The sequence below is a fragment of the Anopheles marshallii genome, chromosome 3 (assembly GCF_943734725.1).
Source record: "Anopheles marshallii chromosome 3, idAnoMarsDA_429_01, whole genome shotgun sequence".
NCBI classification, from domain to species: Eukaryota; Metazoa; Arthropoda; class Insecta; order Diptera; family Culicidae; genus Anopheles; species Anopheles marshallii.
The window spans coordinates 35260581-35285756 of NC_071327.1; the positions used below are offsets into that span (position 1 = coordinate 35260581).

Here is a 25176-nt window from a genome sequence, read left to right on the forward strand (position 1 = left end):
TCAATTCGCAAAGCTAGACGATTGGATGATTTCATAGGTTTTGTAACAGTCTGTTCTCTGATTTCTCTTCATATTAGACTAAAGTTTCTCCAATGTGTAGATTTTACCATCGAGTAGCAAAAAGAGTTCTAGGCAATCTAATGCTCGTTACGCTAAATTTTACCCGTTGGAAAGGGTATTTTTATAGTTTAAAGTTTTGCTTGTTATGCGAAAAAAAAACAAGCACAATTTTATTATGTTTATTCAATTTGATTGAGTGATTCGTAGCAAAAATGAAAGCACAACGATATGACCTGCACATAAGCTATGGCTCTAACTGAGCCCATACTTCTATGACTTCTTTCTATACGACTTCTACTATATGACTTTTTTAGGGTGTAATTAAATGCAATGGCACGGTGTTTGTGATTATTAGAAAAAAATCTCTAAAGCACAGTTTCAAGAGATTAAACAAACATTATTTTCACATTTTATTTATGAGCACAATACTAAATACAAGCAAAGAAGTAAAACTGTTACGTTCAATCGATCAATCATTTCACACCAATTGTCAAACTGAACATTTGTAAATCATATTTTAATCGCCTGCGAAAGCGATAACGAAATGTACGAATGGCAAACGATGGTCCAAACGTTACTTCAGCGTTAATCAAACGACTTGATTGTTGTTGTGGAATAGATAGTGATTTATCACTGTTATCATTTGGTTCAATAATCTGACAGTTTACATGAATTTACTCTTAGAAAATGCAAATAACATAGTTATTCGAACTATTTATAAAAGTTTTTTGTTTTTTTTTTCTATGCTGTTGTAAGGCTGCTGACAAATGAAATGAAAAGTTCGTTCATTTACAATGTCGAACAGATGACGGAACGAAATAATGCGCATTTTGTTGAGGAACTCTTAATTAAAGCGAATCGTACTGGTGCGCTGGAACAGTTTCAGTCCTGTGGTTTTGGATGGCAGTAACGAGCGGATCATTAACTATCGTAGAACGACTCTTCAGAGATGGTATCAGCAATCTCATATCCTGTCCCCAAAGTTTTGTAATCGTCATAGGTCCTGACTTCATTAATGTAGTACTGAATGAGCAGTTTTTTTTAGCTCGTTTCATGTCATCACTAGTTCAGTTTTTGATGCAGCACTTATTTCCTTTTTATGGCAAAGGGAATTCCGAAATGCGATGTAGAAAGTAATTGAAGTTCTCATGATAGGGCATAATATTGTAACTTTGAAGGAAAAGGAAATGAACAAAATTCTCCAGGGACTGTATTGTCATTAATGAAATTTTTATTTCTATTAAATGTAAAAGAATGCCACAAATGAATTCTGTATTTAACTTTATGGCAACACATGAGATAACTCATACTTATTATCAAATTGCGAACGATAGTAGATGTTTTAGGGCGAATTATTCTTTAACGAGTTAAATTAAGTATATTAAGCAATACGGCCTGGCCGTTCTTATTGAATAAAAAAAATAAGTATATTAAAATCTCGCAGAATAACATTAATAGAAATAACTTCAATGCACGTGCTCTCACTAATCTTGCTATAAAAAAGATGGCGTAAATGATATCTAACCTTTCCTATCCGATAGGGATGGCAGTCGGTACTGGCTAAACATTTCCAAACATACACACTTATCGATAAAATACGCAGTCAAATAAAATGTTGAAATTCACAACCACTATGGAACGAATCGACTTGCCACGCTATTTCCGTTTATAAATAAATTTGCGACATACTTATCAGTTGTACTGGCTAACGCGCAAAGAAGTACGAAATGAAGTGTGTACTGAGCTGTATATTTTGGAGTAAATATTTAATTACGTAACGCCGGAAACATGTATAAAAAAGGTGTTATTATGTATATAAAAATTACACTTCATGACTTTTTACGTTTGAATCATTTCAACATGCTGTGATTTCGTCCGATCAATCAAAACGGATTAAAAGAAGGTGAGCAGCCACACAGTACTCACAGCTGTCGCACTATAAATTTTAGGCAAAAATTTATTTATTCTCGAAGTGAGAGTGAATGTTGGAGACATCGGTAAAGTGTAAATATATCGTCGACAGATATCGTCCGTGTGACGTCTTGATGCCAGAGCCACAAACAACAACTTCCGCTGTTTTCGTTCAGCGAAACGTATCTCCATCATAAATCATGTGCAGATGGAATTTAAAGCATTCAACATGAATGGTTTGACTAACGAAACAATGAATACATACGGGGAGAGCAATATAGGGACTCAAAAGAGTAGTTGATTTTTGATCCGGTTGTTTGTCGGAATTAAACTGCCATTAATCAAATGTCTGCAAAGGGTTTTTTGAAATGTATTACTTTAATCGGTGCATTTGAAACATAGCTTTTGGACTGAAACTATTGTTTTTGGGGTTTTATTTTTTGTGCTTGCGTTTGTGCTTCCGTACCTTGAACAAAGAAATATCTTAAATTCGGCACTGACTACTTTAGAATATTTCTACTAAAATATTAATTTCTCGTAATACTTTCAAATTGTTCCGAATTTGTCCGTATTATTCGTAATCCGCAATCAGAAGTTTTGTAATCGGATTTTCGAATAGGTAAAACTGGTCGTTAATTTCCCTAGAGTTCACTGGATTTTTTCATCCAAGCATATCGTTCATTCTAGTAATATTGTGTAATTCACGAAGGTTAACGTTGCACTCAGGTTTTTACGGTGGTGGATAAATTATACGCAATTGATCATAACAATACAACATTTTAGATAAATTGTCCACACACCTTTTAATATGATATTTGTTGCTGCGAATGAAACGTAATACGAAGATTTGTGGAAAAAATTGTGAGATGACAATTTTTAAACCACTGGGTATAGAAAACTCTGTTGATTATTATTTTCATAATTGTTGTTCGTGCATTGCAAACAATTTAAAGCAATTTAATTAAATTTAATAACCATTTGTAAACTGAAGTACCTATGAGTAAAAGGAATGCCTATGTTCGTACAGTGGAAAATTTGTAAGATTAATTCATTGTTAAGAGATTCGTCTAGGTGATGCGACGTTTCGACAAACTTTCAAATGCTCATCAATCAATTTTCTAGTCTCTCTTTTTTGTACAACAAAAAGTCCCTAACGTAGGTGTCAAAGAAAGTGCTCCAGCGGGAGATTCGGTGCCAAGAATCTGGTATCATAAATATGTTGCTGTGCTGTACATGTCATGCATGTCATACTGCATACTGGTAACCCAGGTTGAACGTTTCTATCAAGGAGGGTTAACCGTTCAATCGTTGTCAACGTGACAAAAGACAGAACACACTGGTGATGCAGTCTCCGATTAGGTGACTGAAAATCAAACGGGCTAACCGTGAAGGTTAATTTCTTCATTTGGTGCTCCCTACGTGTAAGATGATCTCAAGCAAGAAGAAGTTATTAGGTAGGCGTGGAATGACTAATGAGTCACACAAGGGAAAGGTCACAGTATCACGCGAGGAACGAAATCGAAAAACAGATGAAACTGGGCTTGCTTTAGCAAACCATTCTATATATTCGATAAAAGACGGAAATACTTGAAGCATTTGTTGATATCAGGTTGGCAGCAAAATGGTAAGTAAAGATTGTGTGAAAGCTTTTAAAAGTCGGGTCGGGAAGATACGTAAAACATGTCGTAAACAACATAAATGTATCGTTGACTCTAATTTTACCATCTCAGCTTAAAACAAACCGATAATGGATTTTACTCAGGGGTGAGTAGTTAAGTGATAGTTAATTATGCAAATTTTTGCTGATTTGTTCGCTGTCCACCTTTTATCAGTTTTTGGCCAGAAAGAACACACATTTATGGGCATTTAACAACGATTAGTAGTTTGTCGTTAAATGTGTTCGACAGCTGCTTGAAAACAAGTTGCATTTCGAAACTGGAATTATATTGCTAAATTCGTAGGTATTTTTCATAACCGTTGTTCAGGTCAAACAAACGCAACAGGGAAAAATTGAATAAAATATTATGAAAATATTATGATCAGGCATAACTTCAGTCATTACACTGGCGCAAGCAAAAAATGTTTATACATGTTTAAGACAAACCTGTTTGGCGGATAATCTGGTGTAATTGAAAAGGTATATCGAATTTCAATTCTATGTAATGCGCATGCAAATGAATCAACGTAGAAGTATGTGCTTGGATATGTGCCTGGTGAAGTGGCATTGGGCATTAACTAGAGATTAACATTACATATTCATAGAATATTTGAATTCTTTTTGTTGCATTCTGCTCTTCTAGACTTAAAGCATATCCGTTAGGCTTACTGATTACCTTGAATAATAATTAAAACTATCGTTCTGGCGCAACGTCTTGATAAACGGTTGTTTTTTTTTGTACTAAAATCACACACGCACTGAACACACACGATCAGTATTATTCATTCAAACGGCGTATGGTTAGAAGGATGGATATGTTCTAAAGCTGAAAGATTGGGTGATTAAAAATCAATATATTAATACAAATTTCCATTGCGAAGAGATAACCGGTTGAAGGATTGATTTTAGACATTCACATGCATCAATTTTATATGCCATCTGTCATGTTTTCAGGGAATAATAATTTAATATAAGCTTAATTATGGAAGAAACTTAGCTTTAGAAAAAAACAAGAAGAATAAATTATTTAAATTACACTGTGATTGTGATGTCTATGACTTCTGTTCACTTTTTAAACTATCCAAAAATTGAACATAAAACAGAAGAAGTACAATCGTGCTTCAAATGAAGGTCGTTCTAGAAGCGCCTCTTTGAATGTTGTTTTATACAAAACACGCATATACTGCAAAAATAAATGCACTCAGTACTAACAACTAGCCGGGATACTGTTGTTGAGCAATCATTCGTAAAACTCACTTACTGTGCTCTGATAGACTTCCAGGCGGTAACTAAGAGCCAGTGGATTCATCTAGACAACCCCAATACTGTTTCTTCAGTGCTTCGAGTACATCAAGCAACAGCATTCAGACAGTTACTGCCAACCAACATCACAGCGAGCGAACTATGGTTGGCTAAAAAAAGAACCGTTTAGCGCCCGTAGTGTGAGCAAACTAACGAAATGGCAGCGTGTAGAAGTGTTGAAGGAATTATGTTTACAAACGAGTTTATGAGCGCTAGTTTTTATCCACGCCAATCCATGCGTGTGCTATTTACATGCTTTTGTACGTTTGGTGCATATTGAAGTGGTAATGGAAGTTGATGTGTTCGTATAACTGCAATGGTACTCTTAAAGAAACATTTTTGTAAGGGAAGGTGGAATAAATTGAGTTTGACTGTTTGCATTAATTTTAGATTTTGAAAATTTAATAACTCTACCAAGAGATAAAGTTAATAATTTGCCTACAAAAATGATTCCAAGCAGCACAGCCTAAAATAACTTAACACTTAAACGAATAATGACACAGTTATTTATTATCCGTGAAGTTTTCTTTACCTTCTGTTTCTGTTCTGTTCGGTGCTTTTTCATGCTTAAGAATAAATATTCTCAACCTCTAGTCTTAAGTTCGTTTTTCGGAAATATTTCATCTTGCAATCGATCCTTTTTTATCGACAATCGTTAATCTGCTTTACATTTTAACGTAACGCTTAACATAAACAACACAGCGAGAGCCGCCTTTTTCTTCTCAATCAGCATGTGCTATGCCCAACCTGCAAAAGGTTAGCAAGCGTGTATTGCTCAATCAATGATTTGCTGACCGTTGAAAACGATTGATTTGCAGTGAGTGATACCGTAAGTCTTGTAAATCGTTACATTCCGACATGGTCCACGTCCAGCTGTTTTATGTGATGTTAGTATAAGAAGGGTGAAATCCCTTTTCCAACAGGTCAGTAAAGGAAGTGAGATAAACCAGCCACCATTGCTGGACCGCTCCGTTGCATCAATTTGACTAACCGTTACTCTCCGAACGATATTTTGCAGACCTTTCACTTGGCATTCTCATCAATTAGCAAAAACCAACCAATTCACAACAAACGATTGATTAATATGTGTAGCAAATGTCTGCTTTTTGCAAATTTGAGATGAGGGACGATGAGTCCGCTTGTCATGATTGTTTGTAATTTTCTACAAATGCCGAAGAGGAGAGCACTTTTAGTGGAAGTGTTGCTTGCTCATAGTACTACTCGGAAACAGAATGTATCAATTTAAGTGCCATTTGAAGGTGCACACTTTCACCAATTGAAAAGCATGCTCGTCAATTGGTCATTTTGACCATGATTTGCATTCCTCGGGGGGCGTAATGAACCCCGTAAGTTGGAAGATGAGCAAAGAAAAGGAAATTATGCTGAGTTCATCTGCAGTTCAACTTACCTGAATGAGCCAAATTATAAGCTGGAATGGTTTTCTTCCTTCGGATGAATTTTAAAACGGCAAACAAAATTCCTAAGCTGAATGCGGCGATTAATGTGACCCATAGATACATATACCAACTGGAATCTGCAATGAGACAAGCATCAGAAATATAAATGGTATCATAAACTATGCACTTTTTGCACAATAAATTGAAATATATTGTTCTGACGTATGTGAAAAGAAATATAAAAAAAGCAATTTGATTTTAAATAACTAAGCGAATAACGCTCCCACTCTTCCCACGATTATATGTATAACATGTGTTTGCACCTTTTGAGAAAATCCTCAACTGTCATCGTCATTGTTTTGACTTTTAATTAACTACTCTTCATTCTGTTTTGGGTTTAATACTTCCTTTTATAAAAATGTTTCCGTTTCCATGAAAAATCATACGCAAGGAAATAGCACCGGGAACACCATCGCCAGCAATAGTCTTTCTGTTGACCACGTTGCTCCCGCTCTTGGCAGGAAGTTAAGCCAAAACCGAAAGATACGGGAAAAATGAGTAGAAATAACGATCCATGCTGTTATTTCTTTATAGTACCATCATATACTGGCAATTAAAAAGGTGTCTAAGGCATATGGGGAATGTTTCTGGATTCAATAACTATCAACAGCGGTGTGTGACAGCATTATGACACCGACATAAGAAACCAATCATGATTCAACCATAGGAAATACGTTGTGACAGGGTGATGTGTTTCCTTTCTACAACATGTTTGGTGTTTAGGTGTTTATGTAAGTTAATAGTTATATTTATAATGTAAAAGTCAATGGGCGTGTGGGGTAGTATAAAATGAAAACCAATTTATACAAAAATTGATTACTTTGGCACCTACCAACTCAGCTACTTGATAAACTCATGTTGAAAGTACTTGCTTATCAACGAAGAAAAATATGTACGCTAATCGGTTTTTTGATAACATGTAGTTTTCTTCATGGATTGGTACACACAATACATGCGCGAACTATGCTACGTCAATGAACTGCGTTGTTTTGATAGGATTTATGTTCAAGCAGTGGTTAAATCTCATAGAACCGGGTGTAGTATCGCTAAAGTAACAACAAAAATTATGATTTAGATTACTCGTTCGTGCAATGGTTATTTGTGGTAATGCAAACATTACTCTTAAAGGGTAAATAGGCACACAAGCGGAACGTTTACAATGCCCGTACCGATATAGTTAGGAATCGTTGGCGTAGAACTGCGCACTAATGCTCTAATTGCTTGAAAAAAAAACCATAACCGATTCTTAACCAATACTATTTTATTAAAAAAATTGCATTGAGCATCAAGCTTAATCAATGTTCCGAGCATCTTCATTCTACCAAACAACATTCTCAGAATTATTTCGAAGATTTCATCGCCTATGCTGCATGTATTAAAGAGAACATATGTTCGATAATTTTCATCTTCGTGTGTCTAACAATCAATTGAGAAGCTGCGGGAGAGCACTATAGAGTGGGATATTGGACACCGCTTAGCCGTACGCTGTGAGGTGCACAAGGTCCATTTACAACGAAAAGGCTCTCCCGAAGGTTTTAGGCATGTTTTTATCAGATTCTTAAATCATCCAACGGTGGCCAGTGCGCACAAGTTGTGAAAGGTCGCTCACGGTGTGGCCCGTCGGGGTTTCGTAGATCCATATCCACGGACACTGGAGGCTTGGCATTCGGGATGCCGCATAGTTCTGAAACATGCCACAGTATTAGCCATTCGAAGTCGGTCAATGTGCTCAGCCAGACAGTTTTCAACGGTAATAAACAATAATAGACTGTTACCTGTCTCGTTAATACCTGTGTCGATTGATTAAACGGTTGAGATTAAATTATTTCGCTGAAGGTTGGGTACGCCAGTTTAGTGTAGCCGTGTGTTTCACCGGCTGTGCCTATCCGTGGTAGTACCGTTTGTTTTTCGCTGCTTCGCCGACAAATGCGCCCGGAGCTCGTAAATCAGCTGTTTCGTCTCGGCCATCGGCAACGGAGAATGATGTGTTCGCGTTTTGTTGAACAACCGATGGGAGGTAATTTAGTCTCAGCTGGACGTCTTGAGCTACGACAAAAACACAAGGAACTGTGGTGGGGCTGTTAATCGGAAACGTGGAACAATTTTGGAAACGCTGTGGAGACCTTACGACGAGACCTTAATCGATTCGGATTGGTCAATGATGAATGTGGATTAATAATAGGTTTCCTCGCAATCCCACGGATTTGGCTCATTTGGTTGTTTCGTGTTTCGTGGGTCGGTACAAACTGTTAACTGTAAACCTGCCGAAAATTAAAGCTACATTTTAAACCGTTTCCAGATACAACGGCGATGAAAAAAAATAGTAATATGACAAGCATTTTGTGGTCATTACATGGCAATTAACAAAACCAAACTACTAACTGATATACTATGCAGTTTATCCCATTAAATTCTCATAAAAGAATTAATGAACATAAAAGTTTAGGAAGCCATGTCTTATTTTGAGCAACTATAAACATTTGAGTCAGTTTCGTAGCTTTCGGGAAATCGGTATATGATTAAGTTTTGGCGCTGTATGCAAAACTAACGTTTCAAATTTTTCCAACTCCGGATAAATGGCCACAACACACAGTACTGTCTATTGTTGCCCACTATCGAACTTACAACATATGATTAAACCAGAACAGGGATGTTGTTAAACGCTATGTTTGCAAACCATATCATGGCTCGATTTTATTACATGTATCACATTTAAACAACCACATTCTATGCATGGTTGCTCTCTGTTGTCGGTGGACATTCATATATCAGTCGGTAAAATTTTATTGCTTTACCAATGATAGGATACACTGCTTACGACGAGGCTATTGCAGAGGATGACGATGTACATGATTGAAAGTATAAACATACCCGTCGTTGATAACGCAATTATTGTCAAATGATGAGGGTTCAACGAAAGCCCGAACATAAATTGGCACAATGCCATAAATGCTGCGTGTTCTGCGTGTGGTGGACATGGTGAACTCGGCCAGGGGATGATTTTACATCCAACTCAATTAAGGTTTGTCAATATTGGTATCATTCTGCACCGAACTCATTTACGCTTTTTAATGGATTTGTTGCAAGGACGTGAACGTTGGACCAGCATCAGCATGATCGAACATACGATAAATTAGGACAAGAGTGTTGGTCACTCCGCCCAGAGTTCCGGGGTAGGCAGCATGGCCATCGGGTGTATATGCAATCGCAGAAAAGCGCTAGTAGCTTTCGGTCGCATGTGGTAAATATGATGATCTGGATAGGCTTGCTTTCCACACGTATTGCCAAATGCAATCATGAACACTCGACCAAACATAATAACGTTATTGATATTGATGATCCATTCGTTAAATGACAGTGACCGATGCACCCTGAAAAGTCACTGCAGCAAAACAGCATTTCAAATCTGTGCCCAAAACTGTGTTCCTGAATGTTGTCAATTGCTTGCAAATTTATTCAGTTGAACGCAACTGTTTTTGAAATGGTATGTGAATTGGATAATGTTTTTTTATAGGTAAAAAATAAATTTTACTTAAAATATTGCAAAAACATATCGCTAAGATATGTTTACCGTTGTCAAGGTACCGTTGTCCTGTCGAGGTTGGTAAACTGTGAATAAATTGTCTAGTGCCGGAAATGACTATAGTAATGCTAACAACAAATCCAAAAAATCAAAGGAATGCCGCTCAAGTAGCGTGACATCGAAGCGACACGTGCACATCGCAAGTCAGCCATGCTAGACGTGCGTATAATTCCTTCACAACCCGTCTAGAGGGTTAATGCTGGGAAATTACAAGAGCACCCATTATACAGCGTCAGATACACAGGGGAAACATGCGGCAAAAATGTTTCCTTGATGTTTGGGAAAATGCAATCAGAGAGTGTGGTAGGGTAATTAGATCTGGCATATAATTTAACTATTCTTTTGACACTTTTGCATTCGCGGTTGTGTACAGTCGCAATCTGAGTTTGTATCTTATCTCGTTCGAGGGTAATGTATTTCTTGTCTGTATATAGCTGAGTAAGATAGTAAATTATTGAATGTGACAGTTTTTTGAATAATTTAATATTTGATTCAAACGAGATGAGGTATTATCACTTGTTTCTAATAGCAAAAATGTCTAGTAACGAATGTTTATTTTTCCGGCGAATAAAGCCATTGCTGTTTAATTAAGGTATCCCGTTAGTGAAAGAATGGTTAAATTTTGGCTATTAAATAAACACTAGTTTATTTCTTTCTATTCATATAAATTCCTTAACGTCGTAAATCATGGTATATTGTCTAACATACTTATAAGCTATGTTTCGTACCGCTTAAGTTACAGCACAACATGGATGCAACATCTGTGATGTGCCTAGCATTCGACTGGCTTGGTAATTCGATATGCACTTTATCAGCAACATAAACCAAAATCGTTTCAGACCTTTTGGATAATCGTAATTTTTATGGAGTGTTATACGAGTTGTTTCATAAACGGTTACAAAGTAGAAAGTCATCCAGCATTTCTAAGCGACCATATAAACACCCGTATCGAAAACACCCACTATTGTATTTGTTAAGTTATGCTGAATCTTAAAATTCGATACATTCGTTGATATCGCGTTGAAGCGTGAGCATAAACATCAATAAAACATCGTTTAATGTGCCGGTGTGGGTTCGGCTGGTTGGTAAAGTGGATTGAACGTAAATTTGCTGTCAAAAATGGACGTAAAACCGCCGCACTACTAATGCCGAAACTACCATGAACTGTGCGTGGTCAGTGGATGGTAAAAGTTTGATCAGCGTGAAATATCTAAACGACACAAATGGTATAATTAATCATGTGCTCAAGTAAGCTAGGCTTACTGTTGCATTTGTCACAACGAAGAACATATCGGATTACAACCATCGTAAGGAATTTGGAGTAGATTATGCTGGCTCACCTACTTTGTTGTTAGACGCGTAGCGGAATAAACGCTCGCGTTATGTGACAATAAGATGTCCAGAAAAGGCTAACGAAACGGTAAAACGCTGTGGGTTGTTGTTTTGTTGATTTTGTGTCGTAGCAGTGCGAGTACAGATTTAACCAATGTGTATTAAATTAAAAAAAAAAATCATTTATGTTACTAGTCTGTTTGGTTTTGTGTATTATCATAAGTTGCATGAGCCTTGAATTTTTCAAGGATCTTACTGTAACGAATGCAGGACTTATACTGCATTACTGTAAATTCGTAGGAGTGACTTATACTCGATTCGTTGCTTGATATCGTGCGATACATTTTTTTTTTCCGTTAGAACGGCCTGGCCGTATCGACTTATTTTACCACGTAGCCGGATAGTCAGTCCTTGCTACGGGGGATTGGCCCGGATGGGATTTTGGTCCGGTCCGTTCGTGTGAAGACCGGCGCCGCTACCATCATGCCACCGGGCCGCCCTTCGTGCGATACATTATATCACTTTAAATTTGACGTTAACGCAATTTTCACAAGAATTATATTAATAAATTTCAATTATGTAAAGGAACATGTAAAGATTTCAATGTATTTATTACTGTTAAAGGGAATTAACCCAATATTTATCTTAATGGCTTAGGTATTGAGTAGATTGAATCTTTGGATACTATTTACATCCTATATGAACCTTCTGCAAATTAATAACCGGGGATGTAAGAAAGTATATAAAAAAGTGTATCTTGTTTGATTGAGGGAATGCTTAGACAGCTCAATTTTAATCCGTTTTATCGAGTCCCGCAGTACTCAACCAAACCGAACTGGAAACATCTAATAGAAAATATTTACAGTCTTTCGGTGATTATGAGGAAATCGAGATAAAAAATGAAAACCGTGCGCAGCCCTCAACGTCGGTAAACTAGGAATGAAACTGCGGTTCGAACTACCCACGTACGATCCAATCAAGTTTGTAAGCAACCTGCTAGAAACGGTGTCAATCGTAATTGGTGGATGGTGGGCGTATCTGCTGTCGAGGATTAGGTTAATTAAAATTATGGAAATTTATTCTCATTTCCCAGAGAGAGAGAGATGCTGCAGCTAGTGGAACTCTCCTCTGCTGATTGGATCCAATCGCTATGACGATCGTTGCATGGTGCACGATGGTGGAGCGATGCAAAAGTCTATTCACCTTCATCACGGTAGCGTGTTGTGAACCGCGTCTAATCAGCACTGAATCGCTCGATTTCATTCCCGATTGACTGGATCCGGATCGGACACCATCCGGTTCAAGCATCGCAACGGGAGCACATCTACATGATCGAAAACTGTGGTCGAGTTAGCCAACACACGGGAAGCATAGCGTTGTAGACTTTAAGTAGCATGACATATGGAACCATCATCCATTGAGAGAAATGTTAATTTATGGCCTACCGTTTGGACATATGAAACTGACAAAGCATCAACTTTTAATGATGATGAATGCAGGACGCCAGGTGTTGACTAATGTGCATGTGTCAAATATCATGAAGAGATACTAACGTATTTCATTTTGTTTTGAAAGATAGAAGCAATTCTATGAATCCTTGGCATATAGATAAAAAATATCTTGGCAAGAGAAAGTCATTGGTAGTTCCTTACGTGTCGAGTGATGAATGGAACTGTTTAATTCACTTGCATCGATGTATCAGTAGTAATGCACATTTTAGACATGCAATGGTCGGTTTGCCCGGACAATATTCTTTGGCGACACTAATGGGAAATCGTTGTCGTAATTTGGCTTCCAACTCGTTGGACTTTTTCGAGGGCCAATGTTCACTGTCAGTCTACTGATGGGTTGAAGATAAGATAAGTCTCCATCTGGTATTTCGCGTCCTTTCTCTCCGTTCAGTCCTCAGTCGGTCTCTGCTTCTCCGAATATCAATGTGGTTTGCCTTTTCGGCTGTTATCTGCACCAAGCAAATGGGCGAGAATCATCAACGAAAATTTGAAGGCGCACGGCCGCCATTAATGGGGAGGTTGATAGTTTAGTTTGATGAAAATGTTATCATTTTATGATAATCGTTGGTCTTCCATATTGCGCAGGTTTTGTTGTTGTTTTTCGTTCCGTTTATGAAACATATCGAATGGTGTCATTCGAGATAGCACCAAAAAGGGTCATCCAAAGGCCAGTGTTAGTCAGTTCGTGGACGTTTACTACGTTTATTTGTGAGGATTTTAAAATTCACTGTTGCATAGTGTACAAATGTATGTCCCACTAACAAAAGCGTTATTTAATATGTTTTACCAGCCCCAATTAACTCCTCAACTTACTTAACTCAACTAATATGTTGATTACACTGCTGTTGTCTCGCACTAATAAATAACAATGACACAGTAGTAGACGTGTTTTCGCATTCTAGTGAAGTATTCCATAAAACGATGGTCTATGCGGAATGTTGAACTAACCATTTCATCCCATATAGTGATAGATTTTCTTTGTGCTCTGTGGTATAGCAATGTTTGTGACATTGATGAACGCATGGCTTCCACGAAGACACTTCATCATCAATTTCTTCGCGTCGAAATTTTACCGATAATTAATGATGTCGTCTCGGTTGACGACATACGAACAAGAGAAATAGTCATCTTCCGCAGTTAGCGGTTTCCAATGTTTCCGATGATGAAGTGGAAAACGAATTCTAAACTTAGGCGAGCTCAAAACCTCGTCCGATTCGTGTGTAAATCATCAACAGCAATTAATGTTTGTGGAAGTATATTTTTTTCTTCTTCGACATTTGGTTCGAATTTGGTGTACGGGGTGTCCGATGTCCTTCTGGGTTAGTTTATGGCGTGTTCTGACGGTTGCAAGTAAAACAATTTTTAACGAAAGCAGCGATCTGTGTTTTGACTTCGTTATGGAGGTTATGCAGTGACAGTAGCATTTCCGATGCAATGATTGAGATGGTGTTCATCCAATTTCTTGTGATGATTTGAAGGTTTTCTCTTCCTTTCTCAAGAACTAGTTTTTCAAGCAGTTGGTCTTGTTTGTTAGAGCCAACTTGAAATGATCAGCATGTGTCTTGTAAACCAACCGTTTAGAACAACTGCTTCTAGCCGGGTGTGTTTGTTTATTATTCACACTTTGTGTATATTTTGAGTGTGAATGCTGCACTTCATGCATCAATAATGAGTGATGTTGAAGTTATTGAGCTAAAGGATTAGTTAATGTAATTTATCTATGCAATGGAGATGGACCAAATAGATAGTTGCTTACAATAGATAGAAAGAGAAAAGTAACAAATGTTACGATTTCATAAAAAATATCCAGTTTACAAAACTTTTTCATATAATAGATTTGAGTAATACGTGGGTTAATACATTAATACATTATTTGAATACATGTAGTACATAATCACACCTTTAAAAGTTGATAGCGTTGAGTACGAATCTAACGATAGAAATTATCTCCATTCGTTTACATTTATTCACCATGCGTATCGAATTAGTTCCTTAAATTGAATTTGAGATGATATCGCCCATGTATAGCACTTACTAGTGGTAGGTTATTGGAGCATCTGGCGTTTCCTCCGTGCGAAGGTATTGTAACCGGCAACATCAAAGTGGGGAGATCAATCGTACCCCATTTTGAGCCGGTCTTAGAACATTGACGCATACCAGATACAACAATGTATCGATATTATGCTGCAATATGCTAGTGGATATGGACGATATGGCGCCTTGAAAGTTGAGAGGGAGAAAGTAAACTGTATAGAGCACATGAACTAGGTTCGAACTGAACTTTTCGATAGTTGATCGGAAAATTTATGGAGTGCTATACTTTTGGCTACTAGCAGCAAGCACTGGAGAATCAAATTTGGGTGTTGTTTGAAACACTTTTTAGGCCATGAATGAAGTCGTTTGTGCGTCGTTTAGAATACTAACAAAAAATTCCTTCCTAAAGGTATTTTTGAAAGTAGTAGAGCAGATTTTTGTTTGTAGAAATAGTTCATTTTATTAAAGGAATTGAAAAATGGGCTATCATTACACCCTTTTAGTTCATTCTGTTCTCAACATGATGATGACATTTGTTTTAAATTTCCTGAAAATAATGTTGCTGACACTTTTTTATTACATGTATCAAACATAAAGTTCTTCACTTTCCGTTTTTTGAGGTGTCCTTACATAAGGTGAGCATATGCTCGATGTTGTAATGTGTCACTGTTACAAATGTCAGGTGAAAAAAAAACACATAACATTTATCATCACGCAAGTTCAGCAAACACTTAGAGCGAATGAAAAAATGAAAACAAAACAAAAAATGCCATCTTATATGATTTGTCTTACTGCAGGTTTTATAGCGTTCGTTTCTTTTGTTGCGTGGTGTTTTTGTTTTACGTCCTTGTGCAAATACGTTAACCAAATTTATGATTCCATTACCGATAAAAAATTACCATCATTCACGCACCGAACAACGCGCTGATCTATCCTTTATCAAATAGGACAGGGATCGACAAAGTGCTGACGGAAATAGCGTAACGAAGCTGCTTCTTTTCGCATCATTAATTATATTTCACCCTCTGTCGGTGGCGCTATTTTCACGTGGACGTTTCCCGCTGTAGATGATGGGCTGTTAATTTGGCATAATGAATCACGGATGGAAATCCATAAATGGTATCTCTAGAATGATTACGCCGGCGGAGGTTCAGAAAAGTGTGCAGGTCACCGAACGCACAGAGTAAATACGCACTCAATGCTCTAATCCCGTAGCGTGTTTAGAGTGGTAAATTTGGATTTAATGCTTGTTTATTACAATGTTCTTCTTATCTATCGGTTCCTGTGTTTTAGTCTAGGCAAATAAAAATATCACGCTGCAGTGTAGCAGAATCATTATTAAATCAAGCCGTTGCAAAAACCGTCCCGAAGTAGTTTATTGTTGAAAAGTTTTTCAGATCGCTTGTATTTGAATTGCTTAAAGCATACCAAAAATGGATATTTTTTTCTCATTCAACATGATCTGGACTCCATGCTGCGAGAGAAAATTGAATTATGATAGACCTGGGTTAACATGATTTATGTCGTACCTTTTCCAGGATTTATGTCGTGCTGAAGTGCCGAAGCATCGGGAAACCATCGGGTAAATGTGTCCTGCTGTGTCCTTTAGGCATAATTGAAAGCGCCTGAGCTGGCTACTTGAGGTGACTTTGGTTTTTGCACTTGGCAGCAAAAGGTGCTAAAAACACTTTCTTTCCACTGATGGTTTTACCAACGTATCAGCCACTTGGAGATTGTTTGTGCCTTCGGTTGAGCGTATTTTTTCCAAGGGTTTCATTAAAGCTCAGTGTGCAGAGTGTATTTTTTTAGATTGTCCCTTTACATCGTATTTTGCAGTTGTCATCCCAATCTTTACAATCTGGATCGTGACATTTTCGCTCTTTTTTATCTAGTCTTTCAATCATTTTCAGCAACGACATTGTATTTGATAATCTCATTAGCGTGTCTGACTGCCAGGGATGAGAATTATTTCAAGAGCTATTCCGCAAAGAAGTTCAGTAAATGTCGTAAGAGGATGTCTTTCCTATGCTGTTTCGTTTTTTTTGCAGTGGAAGTCCAGATTTCCGTTCGTTAAGGATGAGTACGTGCCTTTTCAAAGCACAGGAGTGCGGGAGAAAGTTGAAGCAATGGTATGTGCGTAAAATTTTAGCTTCGTTACGCGTGTACGATAGTATTGTTGTAGAGAAGACTCATTTAATGGTATTCGCAAAACAAAAAAGAGATTGACACGTTGATTAATTATTTATGATAAAGATTAAATTATGATTGAGATGCACCACCAGATTTTCACAATATTTAGGAATACGACGAAGAGAAGGAAATCTCAATTTGTAGCAGCGCACAACATACCGTAAACCTTCAAGTTTTGAATTTGAAAAAATCGACTATACCAAAAAGAAATAACTTTTATAATATTTGGAACATAGGCAAATAAATTTATAATTCTTCGTTCACTGGTTATTCGGGATAGAATCCATTAAAGTAATGTTATCCACTCACCTTGTGCCGTGTAGTTACACAGTCCGCCAGTGCATTTGATGGACTGTTGACTTTTACCAACGCAGCTGATGATAGCCCCACTATCAATAGCATAGGATTGGGCCGTAGAGCTGTTAGCAACCAAGGCTGCCGTGGCCGCTGGAACACTTCCAACAGAAGACATTTGAGCTGCGGCAGAAATGCCGATACACGAGCGTTGCCTAATCTGGGTACAATCTGGACCACAATCACTCCACTCGGACCAGCTTGACCAGCGACCGGCTGCAATTAAATATTGGACATAGCAGTTAGGCTAGATGGATATAGTTGGGGAAAATGTAATTACAGCCTAACGTTTGTTAGGTTAACTTTTTGGTGGGTGTTTTGTGTTTCTTATAGGCTTTCATTGCATATTAACAGTATCAATAATGATGAGTATACGCAATTGAAAGGAAGCATGCATATTGGTAAGGTAAATACGGTTGCAACTTAAATATGACAATCAATTTTCAAAGTTCAAGTTGAAGTATTAACAAAAAAAAAAAAATGGAAAAATGAGGTGATTATCTTACCGCTTAGATGATAACCATTAGGATTCACAATTTGGACATCGTCTACGTAGTGTGGGTAATGGTGTATAAATCGGTGATGATATCATGAATTAGTTGATTAGTTAATAATGATTTTGTACTAAAATGTAACTACTTTGGTAAGTAAAATCAAAGATCAAAATCAACAAAACAAAGTGTAAAATGGTCCAAAGGGAATGGTGAATCAAAATCGTAGAAAACTATCAGAACAAATAAAATCTTATCCAATAAAGCAGGAAGAATCTATAATGGACTTACCAGAACAAGGAAGACAATCTGGCGTAGACTCTGTGCTCGCTCCTATGCAAGCTGCTCCGTTGTTTATTGGAACAGGACTATTGCACAGACGTGTTCGTTTTTGGCCTTGCTTGGGATGACCGGGACATTTGCAATCCGTCCAAGTACTCCATTGGCTCCAACCTCCGTCAACTTTGTATTGTAAGAAATACAAACAAAATATTCGTTTAGAAATTAGACCAGATAATTATATTGTTGGAATTGATTGTTGGGTAAGTTGGTCATTATTGTTTAATGCTTTTGGTTTGCATACTATTGTGTATATTTTATAAAGGAAGTCATTTCGTAAATTATAAACAAGATGTGTTAATTAATTATTTCTTGTTGGATGTTTATTTACTATCAACAATGGCAGTTTAAAAAAATATTGGTTATGATTAATATTTGTTATGATCATGATATTAATATAAAATTTATAGATCATTATCCTAGCTAAGGCATTCAAGTTTTCCATGTTTTCCGAATTATGAATGCACTAGTTATAATATTGCTTTTGTATACATTTTTATTTTTCATTTGGTAGACAGATACCTTAAAATCCTTCAAAATAGTGCACTCGGAACGTAATTCCTGTTCTTATACTGCAAAAATCAATATGATATGGAGATGTTATGAAGCTCTTGAAAATCGGAGAGGAAATGTAAATGAGGCAACAAAATTTATTCCTTCACAAGTTTGGGGAAATTCTGTAGACAATGACATTCTGATGATGGAATAATGACATGTTTGATGTCAAGCATCACACAGACCTACAGCATCCTGCGCTTTGCACCGTGGGAAGGCTTTCCACACTCGCATCATTTTCGGCAGCTATATTTACCGCTCGGCAGGAAGAAATTTATGCAGATCAATCATCAGCACATACAAATAACCCACATTTTTATGCGTATCTGTACCACGTCTGTAAGGGAAGGTCGACGATTGTCGTCAACCCTGTGGGAGTGGTTCAAGCACCGGGTGTCTCCCAGAATTAAGTAACATAATTTAGTCTTGGAATTTGAAAATATTCCCAGAAGAATTCTCGCCTGTCAGCTTGAGTGACGCCTGTCCATTAAGGGCCCTTTAAAAAGCAGTTGTGTGCAGTAAGCGAAAAGGCTGATACAAATTGTTAGGGGTGCATAATTTTGAACAAGACAAGTAAATGAAGTTAGAATTGACAAGGACTGCCTCCTTAAAGCTGAATCCGGATCGGCAATCCGGGAAGAACCGTTGACCTGTTTCTTGGGCTTAAGATGTTTCAATACTGAGCACCCTTAAAACTTAAGGGTCCTGGTGGGACTATTCTCTGGCCTCTTTTGTCTCGTTTTTGGTACAAAAGTGACCAGATGACAAATAGGCGGATGGTTGTATAACCAAGTGAAGAAACACTTACCGTACACGGTGATTGGAACTGGTTCAGATACACGCTTACCGGCGATGTTCTCCGCAACACATGTATAATTGGCCATGTCCTGAAAAAGGCAACAAAAGACGAAACAAATGAAGAGTCAGCAAAGATGAACAGCTACACAGATGAGAACGATACATAAGAAATGATCTGAGGCCCAACGGCGCAACAGCCATTGTATTGTCGGCTGTGATAAGGGTCGAGCAATAACAAAGGAAAGAAATTTGAGTATAAATATAAGAATAATGCGTCAGCTGTACCGCCTCCATCGTTTATAAAAAATGCATCAGTCACCGTTAGCATTTGAAAGAAACAAAAAGCTGTATAAAAATATCATTCGAACCACGATGTAACCAGGATCGGTAACGGATATCTCTTGGAGCGTTCTATTCGTTCGAAAGACCATTAGACCACAAAATGATGTTTTCTGGTCGGTCTGTTCACTCCTACAAGAAGAATCGTTAGGTTTGGTCAAAGGATGAATGGGTATCTGTATTTCTGCTTCGGAAACGACGGCGGCAAAAGACGATCAAACGTGGATAGCGAAAGGAAATCTATATTTCTGATGGATAAAATTTCTTTTCCCAAGAAGCTTTAATCGAATCCTTTTCATGCGGGTTTGGATGATGTTTTTTATTCTCTTCATTTCATCGTGTTTTAATCGAATCCTTTTCATATTATGTCGGTACGAAATACACAATATGCTATGCCGATTTCATCATACTAGGATGATAATAAAAAGGATACGAGCTGAACAATACAAAACCGATGCATAGCTTCTCATGCTACGCTGGGTGGAAGGAAACGGATGAGATAACAATAGTGGAAAAAAGAAAGACCTGCGTTCAACAAATCCAACACAGATCCTTTCCCATTGAATGCTGGCATCCGTTCCTGACAGCATGCTTCGCTAGATGCTCAAAATTATTATGGCCAACCGTATCAGCTTGCGTTATACAGTAAAAAAAAAAGAGCTGTAAAGTATCATCCTACCGAAACCAGAAATATGCTTTTTTCCTTTGGAGAATACCTCGGAGAGCATCGGTCATGAGCAGCTTACCTGTAGTTCCACTCGTGCAATCAGCAGCGTGCTGTCGGTCAGTATTACGAACGGTGGATTGGCTTGCACCGGAACGCCGTTCTTCAGCCACACGACTTTGGCCGCCGGTGTTGCATTAAAGATGCAGTTCAGTTCGGCTCGACCACCCGTGGCGACGCGCACGATCTTCGGTGAGATGCTAATTTGTTTCTTAATGGCTGCAAAAAAGAGGAGAAGGTGAAATGAAGTTGAAGGAAGTATAATATGTTTAAAAATGATGCGCGAACCGGACACTCGAATCGAACCAAACAAGGCGGAGTGGATGTGAAGAAGCAGTTGCATGAGACTGCACTTGGCATTCAAATGAACACGTTTCCATTGGAATTGTGTGTGTGGAAAATTTACCAAAACTTTGCAATCTCGCTTTTATTTTCTTAGTGAAGACCTGTGCCACATTCCCTCAGTAAACCAAAGTGAAGTCTTAATGTACATAATATTATCTTCCTTTAGTCATTAAAAAATTAATCAGAGTGCCCAAATTATTCTATGCGTTTCTACATCTGGACACTTTGCTGTGCGGACAGGCGGACACCACATATCATCAATCTAATCAAAGATCATATGTCACTCTTAACGGGAGGTGTTTGTATCATGTATTTCTGACAGCGGTCAAGATGATACGTGATCCGTTTGGGATGTCAGGATAGGAGGATAGGTGGAGAGGGAGTGGTACCCAAACGGAACACCCGGGGGATGTTAAGAGGCCATCTCCACAATTACCTGCAGACATTTGCCTATTCCTCTTGAGCTGGACAGAGGAGATTATTTGTGGTAGCATTTACCATGGGAAACATTGGTTGCACAAACATGCTGTCAACGATGCGTGTAGTTGCCAACGAGTGAGTAAATAATGAGCTGTATCATGCTGCAGTTCAATAAGGTCAAGGGTCTAGTTGTAGAAGTCTCTTGTTAACCATGAAATTGTTTTGTGTATTTGCGAAAACTAACTACAAGAAGAGTGCTTATTGGATATTTTTGGGCTGGAAATGTTCAGGTTAGTCTAATGGTTGTATGGTGATTGTTCGGACTAACGTAACAAAAGTTGTGGATCGAATTGTATCTGAACTAACTAACAATAATTTTAGTAAGTGTATAATTTGACTAAGAGTTATTATTTAGAATTTATCGTATGTACCGGCTATACGTATACTTTAGTTTTCATCTACAGCTGTTTAGTCTGACTTGTATCACTGCGAGATCGAACAGCATAGGCACGCTTGCCATGTTTGCATATAGACTGTTCATCAACAGAATTTAAACTTTAAACACCACATTCCGTGTCATCGATCCTGTTGATTTCAGTAACATGGAGTGTTTGTTACACTATTTATTCAAACGAATAAAAATTCAATCACCTTTTGATGAAGTTAATTTGCATTCGAATCGATGGCTTGATAGGTTTTCTCCATCGGTCACAAACCCTTAGGTCGACAGGGGTTATACATAATAATGCCGAGGTGATGAATGTGATAAACTGCCTTTCCTTTTTCAATGCTGTAAACTGTAAGCATCACGTGAATGGTTAGTTTAGCAAAAGGGAACCGATGACACATTCGTTTGAACACAGAAATTCCATCTCCGCTGACGTTGGCGTTCTGATACGTAACGGGTCACTGCTTTTCGGTGAATTTCCTGTCCTAGACTTCGTCGCCCAAAGGTGGTCTTTAGACCAAAAAACCACGAGAACTTGCGACCGTTCTCACAATTCCATGTTAAACCTTTACTGCGAACGAAAGCCCTATGGCCTCTTCGTTGTTCTTGGATATTTATTAGGTACCAGTCGATTTCCATGTCGGACGAACGTTCGAAAACAGTGAAGCCCTTGTTTTCCGTTTGGTTGTGGAGGAATGTTCAACGCTTAAAAATTATACTTTCCAACACTAATTTGACGACAACAGCATCTAGTTTGGATTGTTCTTTCTATGCTGTTGATCGATGGTGGGTGTGAGGTTCGGGCTTTAAACAACGGGTGTCTTTCATCGATATTTATCAACCACCATTCTCACGGTTATGAAATGTAATGGAGCATGACCGAAAAAAACGAAACGTATATGACAAACTGTGCATATAACAAGACCCGATTAAACACCTTGATATGGAAATTTTAAGTTTAATATGATTGTTTGAATATCTAGTTCGAATATTTGATGTTTGCAACACGACCTAACCCATAAAAATGTTTCTTTACCCATTCGTTTGAATTTTCTCATATTTATACCTCAATTTGTCTAATTTTAAAAAATGATAACCGTTCTTGCATGGGAACGTAAATTTCATATTGCATATTTTTAACGCAACTGTGGTTCAACGCAGAACCAGTTCCCATAAGCCATGTTCGAAGATTCGGCGCCTAATATTGGGTTATTTCTCCGGCAGCATAAGGCATGTATAAAAACACGCCTTCTGTTGTCGAAAGAAAATATTGCGGGAATAATTTTAGGTTCTATGCTTCCTTCTTTGGGGTTCATGCATCGGTTTGGAACCAGACATTTGTTTTTAATTTTCAGACCCTCGAGGCGGAACTCATAAATCTCGCGGTTTAAGGTACTACCCAGAATCAGAAACCATTTCAAACCCAAGAACAAAGCGGTAGATATGAGTCAAAGTTAATATTTCATATTTTTCTGCAATCAACCCATTTTAGATTTATTTTGGAAGTTTTTTCCTGTGACTTTGTTCAGATGATGCATTAGCAAAGCAGAGTACCGGAAGCATTGCTTTAATAGTTCCAAAAATCTTTTTTAAATAATCATTTTAACTCTTACCACTGTTAGCAGTGACAGCAGTTCAAGAATGAGTAAATAAATAAGCGTCTAGTGAATAAACATCCATCCACCCAGGACTATCTTCACTGTTTGCCTCCGCACGGAAGAGAAATGGTAACCAGTCGGTAATTAACACTTACTTGCCACTTGGATCGTAACTGGTAAGGTCTTGGCAGGTCCCCGAGATGAGTAAGCACGGCATTCACATTTGAATGGGCCTGTGCCGAAGAACTCGTCGACGAGCTCGCGGGTGATGGTGGCCGTGGCTTCTTGCAGCTGAACACCGCTGTGCGGATCTGTGTGGTGTTCTTTCTCTGTCGGTGGAGGTTTGTTACTTCCGCTGCACTTGAATGAGATCTGTTGAAAAAGGAGAGATGCAGTTAATTATATGATATAGAATTCTACTCTTCTAATTGTTTGATTTTCCCATGATGGTGCGGGTTGTTTGAGCGGTATGATAAAATATTAAAATGTAATGAGCGTTTGTAATAACGATGTTTTCTACGTTTTACTGAAATATGCTGTGACCAGAACTGTGTCTTACCTGCAGTGCATGTGACGCCTTACAGTACAGCTTGGCTGGTCGATTCTTCATTACATAAGCACTCTTTGGCTCGACTATAAACGCCGGATACGGCGTTCCGTCATTTCCCGCTCCAAAACTCTCGATCTGATCGATAGCCCCTACCTCAAAGTTATCGGTGTAGTCCAACGAGTCGTGCTTATTCGCGTTTGGAGCTCGATCCTCGGTCGCTCGACTATCTTCATCGAAGTTTCCCAATAGTTCGCCACCATCCTCATACCCATCCTCCTCATTTTCTTCTTCCTCTTCTTCCTCCGGGTTATTTGCACCAAGCATAGGTTTCGCGTTGGTAACCGTCCCGGAAAAAGCCGGTAAGCTAGTGGAGACATCCGGCTTGTACGGTGGCGAACCAGCAGTGTTGGCGCCCTTTGAAACAGTTGCACCGAGCGAGCTGCTACTGTCGCCATGTACATCCGGCAGCATGGCATCGGAAATGTAGCCAAAGTCATCGTTTACCGACGTATAACCTCGCCGACCTCTATCGAGCGGACCACCTGAGAGCTGTCGCTGATGTTGGTGATCCTTATTCACTTTGAGGCCAATTACGTTCTCCACCAAGCCGAACAAGCCGATAAATAATGGAAACAATGTCGCCGCTGTTATCCTCATGTTTACGACCCGCGCAGTAGCCGTTGTTATCTTGAGTATGTGTTTGTACGTGTGGAGTGCAGCGTATGTGTGCCGGTTGAACAGTATCCCTTTAGTGGGACCAACACGAAGCTACACATTAGGCCACTCGTAAGTCACTTTCGGCGACATTGACCAGTCGGTGCTGTTAATGGTGTGTCAGACTTATGAAATTTCAGTCGCACAAAATTTAACCTTTTTTGGCAGATAATGCCATAAAGAGTTATTTAAAGTTTCCTTGATGAAGCTTGAGTAATTCACAGTGGTTGCACTACACTACGGTTGTTTTGTATGTTTGTCGTTTTATACTTTTAAGATTGGAAGGAAATTAAAAAGACAAAGATGATTGTTAAACTAATTTTTTACTAATTAACGAAAAAATTTTGAAAAAAAATATATTTTTTTTTGCTATTTTGAAAAGCCTTGGCTATCGACTTCAAAAGATGATTTGAACAGCACTTTTGAGTATTTACCGTATGCGGTTCACCAAAGCATTTAATTCT

The 25176-nt window shown here is 38.2% G+C and overlaps 1 protein-coding gene across 1 annotated transcript in view; it reads right to left on the reverse strand.

Annotated features, from left to right (window-relative positions):
- Positions 1-24655, reverse strand: part of LOC128711925 (netrin receptor UNC5C-like) — a 34018-nt gene extending 9363 nt beyond the window's left edge. Inside the window, exons 1-8 of the mRNA XM_053806817.1 lie at positions 24008-24655; positions 23604-23820; positions 20660-20856; positions 19585-19663; positions 18174-18344; positions 17898-17939; positions 17347-17607; positions 6339-6464 (exon numbers count right to left, since the gene is read on the reverse strand). Of these exons, the coding sequence (XP_053662792.1) occupies positions 6339-6464; positions 17347-17607; positions 17898-17939; positions 18174-18344; positions 19585-19663; positions 20660-20856; positions 23604-23820; positions 24008-24655 (1741 nt within the window). The remainder of the gene's footprint in view (positions 1-6338; positions 6465-17346; positions 17608-17897; positions 17940-18173; positions 18345-19584; positions 19664-20659; positions 20857-23603; positions 23821-24007) is intronic.
- Between the last annotated feature and the right edge of the window lie 521 nt (positions 24656-25176).